At 39.3% G+C, this 13,382-nt stretch overlaps 1 protein-coding gene across 3 annotated transcripts in view; it reads right to left on the bottom strand.

Annotated features, from left to right (window-relative positions):
• LOC126475169 (tonsoku-like protein) overlaps positions 1–13,382 on the bottom strand; it is a 271,206-nt gene that overhangs the window by 55,839 nt on the left and 201,985 nt on the right. For all 3 annotated transcript variants that reach the window (XM_050102799.1, XM_050102798.1, XM_050102797.1), the window contains one exon: positions 1,386–1,613. In XM_050102799.1, coding sequence (XP_049958756.1) covers positions 1,386–1,613 — 228 coding nt within the window. The remainder of the gene's footprint in view (positions 1–1,385; positions 1,614–13,382) is intronic.

Genomic DNA, 13,382 nt, shown 5'->3' with positions numbered 1-13,382 from the left:
CAGCACACAGTGCCTCCCACACTCTGCAAATATCAGTTTGCACCTAATGATTCTGTTATTTTCAGAGTTTGTGGTTGCAACAGGCACTGGGAGAGAGGAACGATTTTTCGAAATTTGGGTGCCTACAAGTATTTATGAACTTTCCGTATTTTTGTGAAAAATTCTGTATTTTAAGGTAAATGTTCCTTCTTTCTTATACCAAAAAGTGGCAATCCTAAGCTGAATGGTCTGTATAAGGTACATGCCATGTAAAATAATGTAGTATTGAGCTGTGGGACCTAGCACCTTCGAACAAAGAAACACTTACATTTATTTACCAGCAGAAGTTCAAGTGTTAGTATAATGCGAACACATTTAATATGGTAGTTTTCGGGGATGGGTGTTTTGAACCATGAGTGCATCAAATACTAGTAGAGGTTGGGCCTGAACTACTTCATTTATGACACTGCCAATCACACAAGCAACCGCATCATAGCTGTTACTGATCCCTTTTTGTGCACTGCGGTTTTCTTTTCTTATTTCATTCTGAAGTAAATGAAGAAGTCTCTGGTCTGTCACACAGTTTGATTATGAACTTCACAACACAGAACAGTTGGTGATTCCTACGACCAAGTGTCAATTCTGCTTTCGCAGAAACACAGAACGCGGGTAAAGGCTGCTGCCCGGCAAGAGAAAGGGAGAGGCTTTTTTTCTCCACATTGCTTCTCTCCCCTCAGGCAGATATAATTTAATTTCTGTATGCTTGCAGCTGACTGCCAGTTTATAGGGTCTGCACTCTTCACTACAGCTTTCGGAAAACAAAACCTGTCAACGTTACTTCGACCACACTGGAATTCTTCCCCTATCATATGAACTGAGTTATTTTTTGTACTACTTCTATGCTAACTGCCTTGTGAGTTCTGCCTGTAGCATTGTCAAGTATGCTTGCTCATGAAAGGTCATAATATTATGCAGATTTTGGAATTAATGAATTAAGTGAGAGAAAAAAATAATGTGGAGAAAGACCTTAAACCAGAGAAGCAGTTCAAAGGCAGGTAAATGCTGCTGCTTCTCAACAGAAACAATCCTTTGTCAAAAGCTCAAATACAACCAAAAGAAGAAAACAAGCAAAGACCATTTTGGGAGAAGAATAGATGGAAAAGTATCTTTCAAAATGGTCTCACACGTGTACTTCTGTCATTCAGTTAATAAGCATATGTGGTAAATTAGCAAGAGACAAGTGAGGAAGCACAGATGACAGTTAATGCTTCTTAAGAAATTCAAGTGCTGATTGTCAGAGTATCACAAAATTATAATTACTCAATTAACCACATCCCAAAATAGCAACACATTGCAATTCAAACTTATGAAATGAGATAGATGGTTGAAGAAAAGAAGCTACGCACCTATAGTAGCGACGTGCTGTTTCTTGCACCAGCCATCCTATACTGAGACTGGCATCTGGAACTGGGATAAGAAACTTCTTATCCTCAACACACACTCTTATAGCATGTGCCACTGAGGCTTGAGAAGTGGATTGTAGCAAACGCTGAGATGATGAAATTTCACCACTGTGACTGGTACTAACATCCAGTTGAGACGATCTACCTTTGTGAGGTTGCTGGCGTTTCCACCTGCAAAATTAAGACTTATCAAATCATTCACAAATCACATTACATATTTTATCGATTTTGATAAATCTACAAGGTTGTAACTGATGGTGGGTATAGAGGATATAGAGTAACTGTAAACGAATACATGAAAGAAAAGGAGTTATGTCCTCCTGATAGTTAGATCATTTAGAGATGGACCACATCCTGGGATCAGACAAGGATGGGTCAAGAAACCAGATATTACTTTTTCAAAGGAATAATTCTGGCATCTGGCTAACTCTTTTAACAATATCTTGGAAGACCTAAATCTACCACCCCATGCAACCATAAAATAACTTTATGATTACAAAAATAATCAACATATGAAAATATAATAATGGATACATAAATAAACCTACTTACCAAGCAACAGCAGGAGAAAACACATGTAAAAGATATGGAAATGCACAAGCTTTTAGAGCCAGTGGCTCCTTTCTGCAGAGGGGCTGAAGGGAAAGAAAGAGTGATGAAGGAAAATAACCGTTGAGCTTTATGAAATAGAAGATTTGTGAAAAAGTCACCTAGAACCCTGGGTCAAGGGAGACTTACTGGATGGGATGAGAAGGAAAAATTGATTTCCATGCACTTAATTTGCTCTATTGTTATTAATGAATTTTGATAAAAGACTTTGTTTATGGTTCACAATACACAACATGGTCTTCTTCCAATAGCCTTTAACTGATTTATTTGCAAAATTGACATCCTTTTTCTTTCCTTCTTGCCACTTTCCTTGCTATTAAGTGACTCTTTCACATTTTTGTGTGTTTCTTTTTCACCAAGTTGCATTGAATGACTGTTACTGCCATCAGTTGCATTGTTTTATTTACCAAATATAGTAGATTTCTTTTTCTTGGATGACTTCCTCCCTCTGTTTGCCATGTCTATATGTTTTTGTCTATTTCATGTACTTGCCTACTCGCAATTTACTGTTGACAATAGAATAGACTGCTACTCACCATGCAGCGGAGATGCTGAGTCACAGAAAGGCACAACAGAAAGACTGTCCAGCATGTAAGTTTTCAGCCGAAAAGGTCTTCACTGGAATACGACCCCCCCCCCCCCCCCCGCCCTCCCACACCCACCCACACACACACACACACACACACACACAACTGTGATTTACGTGTGTCGGGTTTCTAGCCAAAAGCTTACTTGTTCGACTGTCTTTCTGTTGTGCTTATCTTTGACTCTGCTTCTCCGCTACATGGTAACAACCTATCCTTTTCATAATATTATCATTATTCCATTCTGGATTTTCCATTGTTTGATAAATTTTTGCTGTATATTTTCTAGTTTTCTTACGAAAAATTCCCATCACTTCTTGCCCATTCATTCATTCCTTCTTTTCAGCTCTTATCTGTTCTCACGACTTTAGCTGAATTTTCCTGTCTCTTCTTATCTTTTTCTTTGCTTGCCTTACTTTTCCCGTCTCATTTTTACCCCTCTGCTACTTTGTGCCACTCTAATTATCTCTAGCACTACAAAACTTTCTCTTATTCCATGATGAATCCCATCACATATTATATTCAGTCCTTTTGAAAACCTGTTTTTTCACTGCCTAAACTAAGATCTCACATCCTGTTTCTTGATACCTGCTTGTACCTAGGAATCACCGCCATAGGCCTAACACTAGAAGTTTTTACTTCCGAATGAAATCTCATTCTTCACCAGCCCCATTTACAGTTCCAAATACCTCTTGCACTTAGCAATCTAACCTGCGACCTATATACCTCGACTGCCAATTTCCACTCCACCACACTTCCCTCCTCCTAAAAATCATGCAGTTATCTGCTCCTTAAGTTTCCTGGGAATTCATCATCCATCAAGGCACCTACAAGTTGAACCAACAGGCCAGACTTCACCTCAAAACACTATCCTAACTTCTCCTAAACTACCTCAGCAGTGGTACTTCCATCTCTGACCCACTCCAGCTCCCTAAACAGCCATACCATCAATTACCACTCCACTCCTACAAACTGAGCCAGGCCAACTTTCAACCTCCCCAGAGCAACGGTAACTCAGGATCACAAGAACCAGCCACAACAGTACAGTGTTCTCAACATTTCATCTGTGGCTCACTCCCCTCCTGAATCATCTGCATTATACAAGGGTCTCACTCTCAGTCCTAAACCTGCATTTAATAATGGCGCTTTGGTTCAAGACCTATTTTTCTTCACACATAATTTCAACAGGAAACATCACTTTTCAATTCAGTCTGAAAAAATTAATAACAATAAAAATGACACTGAACCCTACCTTGAACTGTTCCGACCACAATCCCAACTTGACCAACCACCACTACCTCAAAATCACCCCTCTGAACTTTCCAAGAAATCGTAACATCCAGCACTGCTTCACTACCCCTTCTCGAGTCCATAAAACACAAATTCCAGCCACTTCATTTCCCAAAAACTGATAACTCCATCATTATCCTTCCAGTGGACAAGTGAGCTACCACTCTGTTACTTGACTAACGAGATTATGCAAGTGAGGGTCTGTGCCAGCTTACTGCCATTTCTACATACAGTATCTGCTATCAAGATCCCATCCAATCAGTACAAATTTACCTACAGTGCCTCCTTAAAACTGTAACCCCCTCAAAAGAACCAAGACCTCAATCTCTACATCTTCTTATCTCACCCAAACCACATACTCCCATCTTTTACTTTCTTCCTAAGATCCAAAAAACTCCACAGTTGCTAGCTTCAAAGCACTCACTTAATGTATCTCTGCTTTGGATGGTCAACACCTGCAACCTATAACAGGATGTATACGCGGACAAGGAAAAAAGTTCTCGGATTTTTCCCGGATCTCTCAGTTAAAAATAAATTTTCTCCCAGGTGAAAATACACTTTTTCGGTGCTAAGTGACAATATACTTTCCGTCAGAACTGTAAAACTTATCGGTCCTTTGAATGGATATGGTTTTATACAGCAGCATAGAATTTCTCGGCTCTTTAGAAAACGAAACTCAGGGGGGAACAACACATTTTGGAAAGATCTTTGATATGCAGCAGCAAGTACACTGTATATTTTCATATTACGAAAGTAAAAATTCAAATTCCACAAACAGGAAAAGTTAATGGTATAAGTTAATATACATAGTGTTGTCACAAGAAAAGCAAAGCTTCCACATACTACAAGAAAAGCAAAGCATATAATGTTTGTCTTGAAGTTTAATAAGCTACAAGAGAAGCTAATGTTTCACTTATAATGTTGACCTGTTTAGCACATGTTACACTTTAAGAGACACCACACAAATACGCCAGTAAAATTTTTAATCCTGACATAAATCTCTGATCTTCTGGGCTCGAAATTCTTCTAAATGGCTCGTCATCAAAGAGTTGATTTTTAAATGAGAGCAAACGCTCTGTGATTTAAGATATTCATTGTACATTCTCGCACATAGTTCATCTTGCGTAAAGGGAAATTTACTTTGAAAATAGCACTTTTCGAACCACAATTTGCAATATTTTCCCGCGACCTGTTACAAATAGATTCATTTCAGCAGTTGCCATAGAGTGCCAGATGATAGGTGGCACCAAGCTTGCGCAGCTACAGTGATGTAGGAAGTCCGTATGTTTGTACGTGTAAAACATTAAAAGATCTTTCTTACATTATGTCATAAAAGAAACAAGACATCAGATGACACTCCAAGAGCGCCAGAATTTCGTGAACCATACTAAAATACATAGTTCACCTTAAAGCGCACATTCATATGTCCAGATTCGCAATGACGTAGGCCGCGACCGGGTATTAAGCTTTTCGGTGTGGTTTTCAGGGCATAAATTTTCTTGGAGTACCAGTACTGTATTATCTCATATTTAGTTCTTTATTATGGCATAATGCCATACATGCTAGAAGATGAAAATGTGCACTTGAAATGCAGTGAACAGTTTACACTAGCCAATAGTCTGGAATTAAACACTTCGTTTCAAATAAATTTACTGCTTCAGCAGGAAAGCTTAATAAGAGTCAAATTTCTTTAGCTAATCGAGAACCCCGACCCCACCAGACCCGGGCCCGCTGGTCACACGAGAATCTGGCAGCTTTGGCGCACCAGTAAAATTTTTCCAGGTACCCCATGTGGCTGGTTGCTGCTACTGCTTCTTACACAGCTAACAGTCACATTTCTGTAGCCATAAGTGGGAGAAGATCTTACTCATATGCGACTCAGCTGCGTGTGTGCATGAGCCCGCTTGTAACTGCTTCTATGAATCTAATGTAAACAGTTGTGACGCTACGCTCCTCGGAGGAAATTTGTTATTATGAAGCATTACATAGTCTTCCTAAAGCCATTGACACATTTTGCTGTTGGCAGACGCTTGTACGTGCACTGTGTTAGTTTATATGGCGCATTTCCTTTGCAATTAAGTTTTATTTTCACTTTTTCTATCATTTATGTTTTAATGCTGCACTATTATTCTGCAGTAGCGGGGTACAGTAATATCCTTTGTTAAAGTATCAGTTCTTACCAGTCAAAATCCAAAAAATTTAACTGAAAACTAAAACAACGAAAAATTCTCAGAATTCTAAAATATTTCCGGGTTTTTCCCAGATGAAAAAATCTCTGGGTTTTTCCATGATCTCCCAGGTGGTATACACCTGTATGAAAACTCTCCTCCTACACTGAGGACAGCAACCATTCCCTAGACAGTCAGAAATCATTGCGCATCCCATTACCACCACATCCCTTGCTTGTCACAATTGATGCCACCCCCATCTATACCAACAGTCTCCGTGTACATGGTCTGTCCACTGTTGAATCCTCAACCAACTCCCTTCCTGCTTCCAAAACCTGTGACAACGTTCCTGTTCACTTTAATCATCTTTATTTTTATGAACAACTACTTTACCTATGAGGGGCCAACATATAAATAGATCAGGGGAGTAGCCATGTGAACCAGGATGGCTTCTCCCTAAGCCAAGATGAGTTGTGCATGTACCTCGATATGGATTCTGGTACCCATTGAACCTCTTTGGTTGCATTGCTAAGTTATGGTTTCTTGGGCATCCAGTATGATGGCACTTTTCAGGCAACGCATGGATAACTTAAATGTGTGCACAGCTCGCAGCTGGGCTGTCTGGTCAGGGGGCTGTTCGTTGGAGGTCAGTGAGGTGTCACCCGCTGGATGAAGTCATGTTTGGAATCATATGATGGTGGGCTGCTCCCCCTGTTTGGATTGCTGGTGTTTACATCGTGAACTGTGTCTTTGTCTACTGAAGAACTGGGGCCTTACTCTGCCTGTGAGATGACGAAGCCTCATGCTTCAGTTTGTTTCGGCAAGTTCACTGCTGCCTTTGCTGGTGGATGTGGCAACCTACATCATCCACAACTGACTTGGGCCTAAAGCACAACCCCTAGTGAGCTCCACAATTGGCGGGCATCAGAAGCATACAACACGTGTGAAGTGACATGACACTACAGCACGACACACATGTTCCGCACAAGTCGCGCGGGTCCAGCGCATATTGTGACGCATACACCATACTTCACATATGCTGACTGGCAACGCTCTGCGCTGACAGAACCAAAGCGCACACAATCTATTATCTTTCTCAAATGATTTTACAGAAACTATTCACTGAATATATTTGATTTTTGCCTTACTTGTAGCCTTATATGTCAGCTTCATGGCGAAGTGCCCATCATCTCGCTAATGGCTATTCTTATTGTGATGTACACATTTTAGTAAGACACTACGCAAGTAAGACTGGTGCATATTACACCATATGTTGCTGCATATGAAATTTAGCTAACATGTTGAATTTTTGTTTAGACTTGGGAGGAGGTCTCTATCTGCCTCCGATCTTGAGAAAAAAGGATCCTATGTGGCGCGCTCACTTCTGATCTCATGCCTGCGAGAATGAAATACTCGCAACAGCTCTCACATCTCCTAAACCACTCGAGACATTGAAACGAAAGTTTGGCGAATGATAGCACAGAAGGAGCAGAGTGTTTGGCAATTCTTAAACACATGGAACTTTCTTATCTATGGCAATATATCAGTACTTATACTTCCCTTTTTATTTTATTTCACTTCAGTGACTGTAATTTTTTAAGAGTTGTCGACAGCTAGTGAAACAAGAGCTACCTAGTATGAAAAGAAACATGAAATCTCTTCTTTTATGTTACTGCAAACCAACACTATGAGGTTTTTCAGAAGCTATTGAGCTCTGTGATTGCCAATTGCTTGAATTACTTGTTTAATGAGGCACTCCATTTCGGAATTCTGTCGCAATAGCTGCTGTGAGATGAGTTTAGCAAATTATACTGTGTCAAAGGAAGTACAATTAAACCTGTCACCAAGAGAAATGTGGCCGTTACACATAAATTGTGATGCTTCTTCGAATGAGAAAAGGTTACCAATTCACACAACAATAGATTGCCAATTCTGTTGGAATTTTGGTGGAATCCCAGTAACCCATCATATTTTTAACACTGAGCGACTGGAATGGAAACCTACCAAAGGATTTTATTCCTAATCATGATCTGAGCAGTATTAAAATAATGACGAGCGTTCCTTCAGGTGGAATGATACACACATGCCAGATACTGGTTACTCACCTACAGCTTGCCAAACTGACAATGTGTGATCGCGAATAAAATAGTTGTTATTGAGAAAAATAAACAATTGATCTGTCGCACAACACAATGGTCAGTGTATTGTCATTAGTGGAGGATCATGCGTGTGACAGGAATGCAGAAGCTAGCCATGTGAGTTGGAGTTCGAAAAACATTGTCATGAAAGTAGATCTGCCTTTGTCAGCAGTATATTTCAACAAATTAAATGTATCTAATCGTGACACTCTTTTAGGATATTCTTGCTTTCGTAATAATACCGACCATTTTCTACATTTGTGTAGCCTGTTGTATAATTAGTTTATTAATGCTGATAATGTGCATACAACAATTGAAATGCCTTTTCACATCACGGCGAACCAATTAAAACATTGTTATTTGTGCCTGCTTTTAGACTGTTTCTAGCTTGTTGATGTTCACATGCATGTAGTATAGTACAGTACAGTACATATATTACATTATTACATCCATATCCAAGTAATGACAGTGAGACTTCTATACTTCAGATCTTGGATGCTTTTTACCAGAAGCACACAGAGGTCACACATGTGGAGGTTATCCCTTTCCAAATTTTTGTAATAGATCGTACAGATACACCAGCATACTAGGCAGCGAGAAGATAACCTTCTTTTACGTTCCTGCCTTGCTTCTTAATCACATGATTTTATAATATTCCTTACTTCCTTATTCTCTACCCTCCGTCCCTTCTTTCGATCTAAAAACATCACAGAGGCTTATGATACAATTCCAGCGGCCAATCGCTCACCAGTTACTTAAGTATGCATTTTTCTTGACAGAAGAAAAACAAAATAAAACAAAACTATACAGATACAAATAACAGAAAAGTATAATGTACTAATAAAAAAAGCTGGAGCATTTAATTGGCAAAAAACGGAACACTACACCAACGCAATAAAACTTAGAATACAGTAAGGCAATATTTATCGTATGGGCAATAATTGCCACTGCTCATATGCGCCGTGCTGATGTGAGCATATGGCCGGGCTACTTTTCCGCTCCCCGCCTCAAACTTCCCACGGTGCTAGCGAGGCACGTGTAACGCGCGACACAAGAAACTGTGTCATAACTATAACGCCGTGCGACCTGGCGCAGGCGCGTTTCGTGTACCAGTTGCGTCATGTCGCAATTTGCATGGTCCCATTTGAACTTGTGAAGTTACAAAAATGCACGCTGCGCTGCACCACGACACACACGCTATACGCGTCTCAATTTGCGCCTAGCCTTAAAGTGTTGGTGATAGTTACCGAGACTAACTTCTAATTTGTTTTCTGTCCTTGACCGATCATTCTAATAAACTTAACTCGGCCAATGCATTAAAAATAGATCAGCATCCTGAATGTCATTTAGTCTAATGCTCATTTGATTGTAATTCTTGCTTTGCACAGTTGGTGTATGAGTTATTGTAAATTTAACTATTTTGTATTCCTCAAATTAAGCACTTCCATTCAAGTTTAATACTTGCGTTCTATTTCAGGGTGTATACGTGGACAAGAAAAGAAAAATTCCCCCAGCTTTCCCGGTTAAACTTACCCTTTCTCCTGGGTGAAGATACACTTATTCCATGGTAAGTGACAGTATACTTTTCCCTGGAACTGTGATACTTATCAATCCTTTGAATGGTTATAGTTTTATCCACTGGCGTAGTACTTATTGGCTCTATAGAAAACCAAACTCAGTAAAAAAAACACACACACACACACACACACACACACACACACACACACACACACACACACACACGTTTCGGAAAAATCTTTGATGTGCAGCAACCTATACTCTGCATATTTTTGTATCACTTAAGTGTACATTTAAATTCCACCAAACGCCGCATGTTACTTTCCGAAGCATTGAAATCAAGATTGCAATGCAATTTGTAGCCATAGCCAGTCATAGCTCATGGCACATGATCTCACCAGCCAATGACAGGATATTCGAGCATAGGACACGTGATGTAGTTAGCCAACAGCGATATCACTGTTAAGTGCCCACAAATAGGAAACGTTTATGGTTTAAATTATTATACATACAGTTACTAGAAGAAAAGCAGAGCTTTCACATATTATCTTGGTCTCGAAGATTAATAAGCTGCAAGAGAAGCTAAGCTTCCACATAGAATGTTGATCTTTTTTGCGCGTGTTACACATTAAGATACATCCCACAAATGTGCCAGTAAAATTTTTAATATAGACATAAATGTCTTGATCTTCTGGGCTCAAAATTTTTCTAAACGTTTGTACTCAAAGACTTGATTTCTAAATGAGAGTCAAACGCTCTGTGATTTAAGAAATTCATCGTACATTCTCGCACATAGTTCATCTTACATAAAAGGAAATTCACTTTGAAAATAACGCTTTTCAAATAATCATTCGTAATATCTTCCCGTTTCAGTAGTTGCCAGAGAGCGCCAGATAACAGGCGTCAACACACTTGCGCAGCTACTACGATGCTGGAAGCACATATGTTCATAAGTGTAAGACATTAAAAGATCTTATGTTATGTCATAGAAGGAACAAGACATCAGAGGATACTCCAAGAGAATCGGAATTTCGTGAACCATACTAAAATGCGTAATTCGGCTCAAAGTGCACATTCGGGTGTAAATTTTCTTAGAGTACCAGTACCGTATTATCTAATGTTTGGTTCTTCATTATGGCATAATGTCACATGTGCTAGAAGATGAAAACATGCACTTTTGAAATGCAGCGAATAGTTGAAACTAGCCAATAGTGTGGAATTAAATACTTTGTTTCAAATAAATTGACTGCCTCATTGGAAAAGCTTAATAAAGGCCAAACTTCTTTAGCAAATCGACAAAAATAACTTCACTGTTCTGCAAGGCGATTAATACTTGACTGTCAGAAAGGTGGAAATAAAATCAAATCTGAACCTAATAACATATTTTAGCCTTCCGTACTCATGTCAATGTATTTTAATTCACTTGATAGCTCCTGGCCACAGAAATCCATTTTGTTTTCACTTGACGTGAGAGCAATAAACGAAGAGGAAACAGCAAAATCACTAAACGTAAATGCCGGTCACGTGGAGATTATCCACTTTCCCACTCTAACTCAGACTCCTCTGTGCATCAGTGGGGAGCAAAAAAAAAAAAAACGCAATCAATATTCGATGGGATAATTTGTAACCGAGAGAACAAGAACTCTTCAGAAAATTTGCTTTCTTTATTTCCTGTAGCTAATAACTTGCTTTTGTGTGACATACAATTAAATATAAGATACATGAAACCAGAAGAAGAGACAAGCAAGACAGTACACATTTTTTCAGCATTTTTTCTCTCCAACCTTTTTACAGCTTTACATGGCATGCTTTCCTTTCTGGGAAAGAATCTATTACCTCATCAAAGATTGTCAAATGTTTTGCTACATGAAAAAAAAAAAAAAGAAATGTCTTCGTCTAATACTGAAAAAGATGTGAATACAAACAATACCCCAGACTTGTGAGGTTTCTCAATCTGATTACGTGTATTTTGTCACTGTCTGACAGATAAAACGAAATAGGCCTGTCTAATATTGCAGCTACTGTGACACACACCAAATAAATGATACTGTTTTGGCACAAATGGTCATTTTTATAACACGAAAAAATATAATTCACAAAGTACCAATATCAAATGCTTATTAGGCCTACTACAAGCAAAAAGTTTTATGTTCGGAAATAGTTTCACATTTCATTCATATGCTCCAGCTTCTCAAGCATGAGTTCGAAAAGTAGTAGTATGAAATTTTTATATAAATTTGGAATCGCCTTATTCTTCCATAATTTGTGTGATGTCCTCATTTCTTCTCCTTCCTCGTTCCCCCAAACAGTCTTGTCATCACTAATTCTGTAACTTATTCTCCTGTTAACTTCGCTAACCCTGCCACAATCAACGGTTTAGTTATCCCGCATTTATTCTCTGGTTAGGCGTTATTACGTGTTCATACAACGCATTTTCCGCGCTACTCAGGCGGCTGCTACCGGGGGATAGTACAACTGGTCCTTACTGGTGTAGCGGTCTGGCCAAATATTTTCTATCAAAATTTCATTTTCTTGGATAAACCAAGAAGAAAATACATAATCTTTCTTACCTATGATTCCTGTTAGTCATTTATTTCCACTCCGGTAGTCTGAATCTATGGAGTTCGCTGGTAATTATTAACAACACTGATCATTCACAAACACAGTCAAAAACATAAACAAACAGCGACTGCCATTCACCCGTTCGGCTTTATTCCGCTTAGCTTGTATAGCCCCGTCCCCTTCTGTCTGCAGGAAAGTGTATTTCTAGATGCGTCGGGATTTACCTGGCAGATACATGACGTACACTATACACACTTTCAAAATTCAACTTATGATTCATTCAGAAATAAACTTAGAATATGTTCTAAAATGTTCAAAAACCAACAGGAATGCATTTCAAAATCATATGAATGATCGACAGACCAACGTGTGATGGATACTGGGTGCTTTGTGAAACAAGGTTTTTTTCTTCAAGAATATGAATTTGGCGGCTCCCTCCCATTCCCTGAAATTGCTGCCCGGGGTAGATACCTCAGTGTGCCCCCAGTGAATCTGGCAACTTGCACGCGCAAGTAACATTTTTCTGGGTAGCATTTTGCAACTGCTGCTTATACAGCTAACAGTCACACTTCTGTAGCCAGAAGCAGGAGAAGGTACTATACATGCGCGACTCAACTGCGCATGCGCACAAGTGTGCCCACAACTGCTCAAACGAATCTAAAGTAAACAGTTGTGACGTCACGCTCACTGGGTGAGGGGGCGGGTGGGGGGTGGGGGGTGGTGTGGGGGTGGGGGCTGGGAACATCTTTAACGCACAGCAACATGTACACTAAATATTTTCATATTAGGAAGGTGTAAATATGAATTCCACCAAACACAGCACATTAGTTTCTGAAGCATTGGAATCGAGACTGTGATGTGCTTTTGTCAGCCAGGCATAGCTCACGTCACATCATTTCACCAGCAAACAGCAAAATCAATGTTAAGCAGCACGAACATACAAGTAAGGAATAGTGTAGCTACAAGAAAAGTTAAGCTTGCACATATAATATTGGTCTTTATTGCGTGTGTTACCCTTTGAGACATATCAAACACAAATATGGCAGTAAAATTTTACATTATGACTACCCT

Source organism: Schistocerca serialis, chromosome 4 (genome assembly GCF_023864345.2).
Source record: "Schistocerca serialis cubense isolate TAMUIC-IGC-003099 chromosome 4, iqSchSeri2.2, whole genome shotgun sequence".
Classification (NCBI taxonomy): Eukaryota; Metazoa; Arthropoda; class Insecta; order Orthoptera; family Acrididae; genus Schistocerca; species Schistocerca serialis.
Note: the sequence above shows the minus strand (reverse complement) of the source record. Positions and strands in the feature narration are given on the sequence as shown.